This window comes from Centruroides sculpturatus, unplaced genomic scaffold, assembly GCF_000671375.1.
Source record: "Centruroides sculpturatus isolate CEXI.00-Female unplaced genomic scaffold, Cexi_2.0 scaffold55, whole genome shotgun sequence".
NCBI classification, from domain to species: domain Eukaryota; kingdom Metazoa; phylum Arthropoda; class Arachnida; order Scorpiones; family Buthidae; genus Centruroides; species Centruroides sculpturatus.
In genome coordinates this window covers 1,083,786-1,092,664 of record NW_019384374.1, presented here as the reverse complement: position 1 = coordinate 1,092,664, position 8,879 = coordinate 1,083,786, and the positions used below count along the sequence as shown (strand labels likewise).

The following is an 8,879-nucleotide window of genomic DNA, read 5'->3' as shown; positions in this document are numbered from 1 at the left end:
CGATAAGAAATCTAACTGAAGAGGGCACAGCAAAAAGTGCCGAAATGCATTTTAGATGTCTGAGTTAAATGATGTACAGTATATTGTAATGGATAGTGGTATAATAAAATAATGATCTCAAGTCTCTTAGTGTGATAACTCTTAAAATAACTGGAATTTTACAGTAATTAAGAATTAATTAAGTAAAAAAAAGGAGGATAAGAAGCTAGTCGGTAGACAAATAATGTTATCCACATCTTTCTATTCTCTGAACAAGAAGGAATGTGAGGAATGTGATACAGTAAAACCTGTTTAAAACGGAATCAGGATGATCAAAACTTTCCGTTTTAACAAATTTGTGTTACGGAATATAATTTTTTGTGGGTCCCAAAAAATACCACTTCCGCGTTAGACAAGCCTACGATTTATAATATTTTGAATAGAAAAACACTCTTTTCGAAATCTATTATCCGTTTTGTAGAGAGCTCGTTTTAGATAGCGTTTACTGCATATTTCCTTCGATTCCTCAGCAGAAAAAACAACTAAAATATATGTCCTCTGCACACATATAGTACATAACTGTACATGGAAGACTCTTCAGAAACAGAAATTTTATTCAATTACTGTATTCATGTAACGAAGCATTTTTTAAAGTAGTTTTAGTTGGTACTTTGAGATATTACTTAGTTTTTCCACTTCATTTAGTATAGTATCAAGTATGTACTGTGCATTTCTTAATTAATTACAAATTTCTCGTTCAGATGGCGTTAGTATTCGTTCTCTCTGTCTGCATTTCCTTAAACCTAATTATAGTGTATGTTAGCTTTAGGTTTTAAAGTCCTTCTCAGAGGATTAAAGAGCAAATTTTAATATATTTCTCGGAATATTCTTATGTAACGGAATTCTTTCCGACATCACGCACGGTCACGTGGTAACTTTGTAATTAAAACAGTTTAATAACTTAAACTCACATTTGTACATTATATAAAATGATTACTTGTGATAGTCAGACAGAACACGTTGTAATATGGAGCCCTTTTTAACAAACAATATGTACATAGTAAGGGTCAATTATGCGACTTCAATTGTTCCTTTTCCTGGGTATCCAGACAGCTTCTTCCATAGAACTATGAGAAGACCATTCGTATTCTTGAATACTGTCGTTGGAAGATAACAGGTCCACCTGATCGACCACAACACATTCATTTAAACAAGTGCTCGATCTGGGACTGTCCGTAGGTGTATAATCATCACTAGGGGGTCTACGATTCCCTCGCGATCTAAAACTGCCAAATAATGGCCAAGATATTCGTCCACTATTACAGCGGGGTACCGTGGCCTCTCTGATTAAATTGTCCTGTCGATAAGTAACAGGAGAAATGTTATCAATCAACGACGATCTATCCAATGAGGAGAGTTCTAGTCCGGTGTTACATAACACTCGTGAGGTCTTCGAAGTAATGGGTATTACGGGGCGTCTTTTGGGTTCTGTTCTGCTGAAATTACCTGGTCTAATTGAAGGCGGGCAACTATTCCTGAACTGTCCTCCACGTACAAAACTGACTGCTGCAGAATCGTGCTGATCGTCTTCGTCTGTATTAGAAAACTTGAATTTTTCAGCTCCTGGAAGCCTCGGATGTTTCATTCTATATGAAAAAAATATACAGTATATATAAAGGGAAATTAATAACATCGTGAAGAATGTTCGCAATTAGATTATTTCTTAGAACTGTTAAATTTTTACGATCGGATGCATTTTTAAAATACGTTTTCTGTAAGAAGAAACGAAAACTCCTATTACGCATTGTTAACCAGAGAAATTCTATAGCTTACTCTATTGTGTATACGCATAGTTTCCACGTCACAATTACGAACATGAATCATTTTCAATAGAAACGGCCATTAAAATAAAATTTTATAGTGTCCTTTCCTCGAAAGATATATCACGTAGGTGAATATTAAACAGAAATATATTTCTTTCCCCTTGAAATTCTACCACAGTCAAGGTTTATGGCACTAACCTGAGTTTTTCAGAAAGGCCGACCCGACATGTATTTCGTGGGTGGTGATAAGGGTTAAAGTTCCTGTCTAATTCTGAGAACACGAGCTCCCCATCTGTTTACTTCGCCGCTTGGTACACAATAGTATCATTACTCCCAAATCTCTGTCCCTGTTTCTAAGTTTGCACGAAGTTAATTATCCGATATAAAGTCAACAAGTTGTAAATGTAAATGTTAACAATGATGTAAAAGAATTAATCATTAAAAAAAAAACTCAGATAAAATTAGAATATGAACAAAACAATAACAGTACGTGACTCATGAAAACTTCATTAACAATTCGATAATCGTTGTATAGATTTAGATGCAAGTGTAGATAACAAGAGGTATCGATGGCTTATTCGTGTTAAATCATGTAAAGATGGGGTTGAAAACAATTGTAAGAATGTAAATCGCATAAAATTTAATTTAAAATTTACTATTTTGAGAGCTCTTTTAAAGTCTAAAATAACTAAAATGAGATAAGAATAAACAGCCATTTTTTGAATGAATGACAGTTTGTGTTACTGAATGGAAACGCGTAACGAATGTTTATTATGTAAAGTTCATTTTTAAAATATTATGATAATCCTACTAAACAGTAATAATCTATAAAAATCAACATTACGGATCGATTACACAAATTTATTACTGATACTTAGTCAATTATCGTAACGTAATTATCACTTTTGTTTACTTTCCATCTGGTGTATGGTAAAATCCTTTCTCTACACCGCCTATGAAGTGTAGAATTTCACAAATGACTTCCTCTAGTAGACATACATATTTTTTGTATGTTCTTTCATGAATTGCTCCTTTGTTATTTTGTTTTTTAACTTGTTATCGATACCAAACTGATTAAAGGAACCTCGTTAACGAATAAACGATAAATTATTATATTTTATGTAAGAAAATTAGGGATATTTCAGAAGTTTCTTTCTTTTTTTTTTAAATAAAATTCATGTCAACATACCTTAGATATTACGACTTTATCTTCCTTTTATTTTGAAAGTTCAATGATCTGATGGCAATCTTCGAAAATTCATCAATAAAACTACATCTGTAATAAAAACAAATATGCTAACTGTATTTAAAAACTACCATTATATACATATTTTTATACGAAAAAAATTCTAATTAATTTTCATTTCTTTGCTCTTTAAACACGAATGATTCAAAATGTTAACAGATTCAGTTGGTTAATTCCGAAGTTTATATAAACTAATATTTTATCTCGAGTTCCCATGTAGCTAGATACCTATTTCATCACTTACCCTCTTTACAATGATCAAATTTATTGATATAGAAAAATTATATATATATAACACTTTTCGCAAAATATATAGACAGACAATAGTAGTCTTTTGCGATAACATACCAAAAATTTTGAAATATTGTGAACATTAACTTGCCAATGAATCATTAATTAGGCTACATCCTGAAATCAGTGTGAATGACTTGATTGTAATTTGGACAGACAATTTTTTAAGAATTACTAATTCTAGATGAAGTAATTAAATTTTTATTGTTGCTAGTTCATTCCGCTTCTAAAAATTCCATGGGTTAAATATAAATACACGAAGTACCCTTTGCACTGTGTATAATTTTAAACCAATTAAGATATTGAACCGATAACACCGAATGTTTATAACAGGAAGAGGATATTGAGAATCATAGCCTTAGTTATCACTCCATTTAATATCTAATTTTTAATTTAACTGTTTCTTTTTATCGCTGCTTACTCCATAAATGAGAAATGTTTCAATTCCCCTTACCGCCCTTATCCATGAGAATGAGGTATGCCAGAGGAAGAACGGATCAGCAGACGTGTCACTTTAATGTAGAATGGGTTTTGTTAGCGTTGAAGGACCGTTGGGCGATAAGGACCTTAGAACTCATCACTGAAAGTGACGGGAGTCTTTCTCTCGCTCGCATTCCATCGGTCAATGTCTCCGTCAAAAAACTACCAAATCAGATAAAGGAAATGACTCGTTGGTTTAAAACAACTCCTAACTTAGCGGGTGGCACGATAAGTGGACGAACTGACAGCGCTGCTTATTGCTGGGCGTTGAGCTTCTGACATAAAAAAAAGAATGTCAGAAATGAGCACACCCACATTGCTGCTTGGTCAGATACCGAAAACGAGTTTTACGGCTGGACACACACATACACGAGCTCAAACAATTTCCATAAATTAACTTACGGGCAGTGGGATGTTGCAATCTCGATGGGCAATCTCTGAACGTGTTTTCGGGCCGGCAAAAGATATTTTAATTAATTTAGGTTAGCGGGGTTGCATCCTTAACATAAAGTAACAGGAAAATAATTCTAAATAAACTCGTAAAAAATTCGGTTTATTAGCTAGTGGGACTTTTCGTATCGGTCATAAAAAAGAAATAATATAATACGTTTTATTCGCCAACGTCTTGTTAATTGCTCCCTTGCAGATGAGAAAAATCCCAACATATTTCAGCGGGTTATATCTGATGTATCGTTCGATAATAAAACATTTCGAACGTAGTCAGATAGAAGAAGTAGGTCACGTGTCGCAGAAAACAAAAATCACCCCATGGTGCTAATAAATAATGCCCTAATGAAAAATCGACTTATCGTAACAATTATAAATATTTCGTAAAATGGGTCACAACCTGTTTATTTAAACATATTAAGGGTATAATTAAATTCACGCAAAGTTTACACAGCTCCCATATTCATGTACACATCATCATTAGTTCTCTGTTTAAATTATAGTAGTACCGCAAGGCCACATCCCATAAAGTAATTCGACGAATGAAAAGTAGCCATTACGGGCTATAATTATGGACTACGACTGTAATTTAGGGATCCGCTATGGAAATATTCAAGCGTTTTTTTTATTTTCATCCATCGTCACTAATCCATTTTACACTAATTGCCATCAGAAATTGAAGAAAAATTTTAAAAAACACTATCTTTTTTGTGTTGGTAATTCCACTAACAAACTACGATTCATCTTACAGATTTAAAGCTACAATTAACGTCATTCAGTTTATAATATCATCCAGGAAAGACGCCTACGAATCACTGGCGGCGATAGTCTGTCAGTCTGTCCGCCTAACTTTTATCGGTTTATACTAAAATTTCTTAGTGGAGTCAGATAAAGTAGGTCAATGTCGGAAGATTACGAATCGAAAATGTAATTAGCGGTCTCTTCTACTTTGCCCTTAATTTAGTTAGTTTCCGGTGATTCGATTAAGATTTTAACGATGAGAAGTCTCCTTAACACAAAAATTGATTGGATAATATTTTTTTGCATAAGGGAATCATTAAGTAAAAGGTAATGAAGTATGACTAACCTAGCAGGTTTTGATTTGAGAGATTAAAACATTGTATGCAACCCTAAACCGTTTCTTCGAGTCATTTGCATAGAATACAGGTAAAAAAAATCTCCAATATAATGCCATATCAGACGAAACAATCGCTATGTTTTGACGAACATGAGCGGAATACATAAACAGACCGTCGTGACCGAAACTTATAAACAACATAAGATATACTAAATAATGATTAAATTTCCCATGCGATCTGGACAATTTCCTTCGAAGTTTTTCGATTTCCTGTCCAAATTCCAGGAGTGGCAGAGGTTGTCGTAACTTCAATATATCAATTCTTTGACTAGTAAAAAGTGGGCATTGAAGCTGTCAAAACAATCTCCCATCTCGGGTTGAAAAACCAAACTCTTTTTTTTTTGTTCACTTCTCGGCACAAACCAGCAGCAGCAGCACCTTCTCGACAGCTCGACAGAAAGCAAAAACCGACAGACGAAGTCAGGAAAGAAGTGAAAAGCGCCGAGTTACAAAAATATCCTAAATTTTTTTCTACTTTCGTACCAGAACAAACATCGCCTTTCAGTTTAGGAAAGTTATGGGGCACCAAAAGGGGATCCTCCCCCGACTACCGACTGGACAAATGTCGTCGATATAGTGACAGAAATGCAACGGGGGTATCAAAATCTGTCAACCCGACTGTGACAAAAACTACGAGAGAAGAGAATAATGAACCCTCAGACCGATTCCTATACAACATTAATCAAAGTCTTGTTAATCAGCACAAAATCCAATTAATCAAAATTTACAAGAACAAATAAGTTGCCTAATAATTTTTGGTACTGATGAAAGATGTAGGCCAATGTAATAATCTAAATTAACCGGCCTATTTGAGAACGTTTCGTAAAAATCCCTGCTAATACACCCGAATTTTTGAGTACATTAGCTCCCGTTATCTTATTAAAAGTAGGGCTAATATATCCAAAAATACCGTCTTTTTACTTTAATTTTTAGCTCTGGTTTGTTACTACATTCCGTTTGTGTAGTGGGAAGTGTAGAAGAATGCGATTTCCCACCGCTAGTGTTTATGAAACATGACCCTACCGTGTAAAATGTATCGAAAATTCCATTAAATAAATATATTTTCGTGTACAAAAACATATAATTACCTCACCTGATCGTTTTATCTTTACGGGAACATCACCGTTTACTTCCAATGTAATATATTTATATTTCTTTTTTAAGAGAACAGGTTCTCACCCCAAACTACACTTTCGAAGAATTTTCCAGCAGATACCGGGTCAACACCAACTGAAAGGAAAACGTTGACCTTCATTCATTCTTTGCCAGATGACAACAAAAAGATCAAAATGGCCCCGTATTAAACCGTAATTAATACAAAAAAACTCAATTTATACAAAAATATGACGTGAAAATGACGTCATCGAGCCTTCCGCTTTTAGGCTTATCATTTTAAAATATAATTACATTTACTCGATAATTAAAAAAAAATTATAATCTCCGTTAATTGTTTAAACGATTAATTTTACTTTATAATTTTCACACTTACTCGATTTAAACGTCGGCAAATTAGGCAACAAGTCCTACCGATGTTGACAAACCATTAAACACTGATCGTCTGCTCGTTTCTCGTCACATTTTATCCAATCATTTGTAAAATTTAAAATATTTGAATTTAAGAATTTTTAACGGATTTTTTTTAAAATTTACGTCACAATCGTGATTTTCGAATTTTTTTAAAGTATAATTAGTGTAATATCCCAGAGAAAAAAAAATGACGCGCAGTTTGTCACGTGATCATTTTTTATCCAATCACTCGTTAAAAACGAAATATTTGAATCGTGAAATAACGGATTTTTTTAAAATTTATGTCGCAATCGTAATTCGATAAACTTTTTAAAATAAAATTGGTAACCATAACAAGGAAAAACAGCAATAAAGAGGGGGAAAAAAAGATAAATTTATCGATTAGATAATAATAATAATTTTTCACTTATTCCAGACTTTAATAGAAACCGATAACTGAATTAAATATGTGCTTTGTTAAGGATGTAAAAATCAATAACATCAAGTGATATTAATGTAAATCAATGTCGCAATTTAACACGTTAATTGAAAGTATAGCTTATTTACCTTGACACACTTACTTTATATAGAATAGGCCTAGTTATGGCCGGTTTTTACTATCGATAAAACGCCTCCGATCGATGATTCTGGGTGAAAATATGCTCAATGATCCCGATTCCAGTTTATTAAACCCAAGCGAATCATCCTCTATATTCTTTAACCAATTTAAAAACGAAAAAGCTTCGGTGAGTTTTACTAAAATACCGTGACCACCTGTTGAACAACTATGCCTTTTACACAAACTATGACTTGTTGTGTGTAAAATATATAAACTTAACCTTAAAGTAGGCATGACCGAACAGGTATTCTATATTTAGAATTGACTAATATAATTATTATTATATATTTTTTCTTTAGGTAATGCAAACATCCGGTAAGTTCCATCGTTTCGTCTGAAGCTTTTAGTAAGTATCATTGGCTGATTGTTAAGGGTGAATTAGTATAAAACTTCAAGAATGGTGCATCGCTAATCATTCTTTTTATTGTATCTAGGCGTATTCGCGACCTTCTACAGAGAAACGCGTTATAATGAGGTTTTTTACTAGAAAAGCCGATGACACATCAAAGATGATTCGTTTTACTTAATATTAAAGTAAGTTTTAAAATAATTAAACTTAGATAATGGCAGAAAACGGTGAATTGGAGGTTTATTTTCAAGAATAATAGTAGAACAAGCTGCTTTATATTGAGTAAACCGTGTTCAGCAATGGCCTTGACACTTCAAAATTGTACAAAAAGTCATTTACGTTTTAATGATTATACATTTTTGTATATTATTATAGTGTATTATGTAATGTGTTAGAAAAATTTCAAGAAAAATATATTTTAGATAATTGAAGCTGTTTTTTTTAGAATGCAATGAGTCACTTTCTTAGTTAGAATTACTTATGCACATTCCTTATACACAATCACGTCGGTTGTTAGCGTGATAAGAATACTAAAATAAACAAATTTAAGACATTTTAAGTAATTTTATATACTATTATTAAGCTTTTACAATCGAAATTAGCTTCAATTTTACGTGAGAAATGCTTTAAAGGATTTGTATTGCAAACTATCAGCAGAGTTAAACTATTCATTAGCGCAACTTGAACCGATATTTGGAGGTTCGAATTAAAAAGTGAAAACCTACATTCACTCCTGTACCATTGTGAATGTACCAGGCCATCGAGAGGGACTAAATGAGTCCCTCTCGATGGCCTGGTAGTCCCTATCGAGAGGGCCTATAGTAGTCCCTACACTTATAAATTAATGCTATTTTTACTAATGAAAGACTGTTATTTATTAATAAAGAAACATTCTACATGATTAATTTTTTCAAAATAAAAAAACAGCAAAAGCAGACCCGCTCTACCTGGGCCTCTCGAGGCCATTGGTTCTTTATGAAGAATAAACTCTTAGATATTGT

General features: G+C 33.0%; 1 protein-coding gene across 2 annotated transcripts; it reads right to left on the bottom strand.

The window, feature by feature from the left end:
* Positions 1 to 465: 465 nt before the first annotated feature.
* LOC111616485 lies at positions 466 to 6,982 on the bottom strand. 2 transcript variants are annotated; one of them, XM_023357898.1, is made up of 4 exons: positions 6,894 to 6,982; positions 6,493 to 6,634; positions 2,992 to 3,078; positions 466 to 1,625 (listed from the first exon to the last, which is right to left on the bottom strand). In XM_023357898.1, the coding sequence occupies exon 4, from the start codon at positions 1,622 to 1,624 to the stop codon at positions 1,061 to 1,063; it is 564 nt and encodes a 187-aa protein (XP_023213666.1). In that variant the 5' UTR covers position 1,625; positions 2,992 to 3,078; positions 6,493 to 6,634; positions 6,894 to 6,982; the 3' UTR covers positions 466 to 1,060. The 2 variants fall into 2 exon arrangements, with proteins under 2 accessions (XP_023213666.1, XP_023213660.1); XM_023357892.1 differs by having other exon boundaries at positions 6,498 to 6,634.
* Between the last annotated feature and the right edge of the window lie 1,897 nt (positions 6,983 to 8,879).

Coding starts and splice junctions, on each gene's coding strand:
- LOC111616485 (XM_023357898.1), bottom strand. CDS start 1,624: ATGAAACATCCGAGGCTTCCAGGAGCTGAAAAATTCAAGTTTTCTAAT.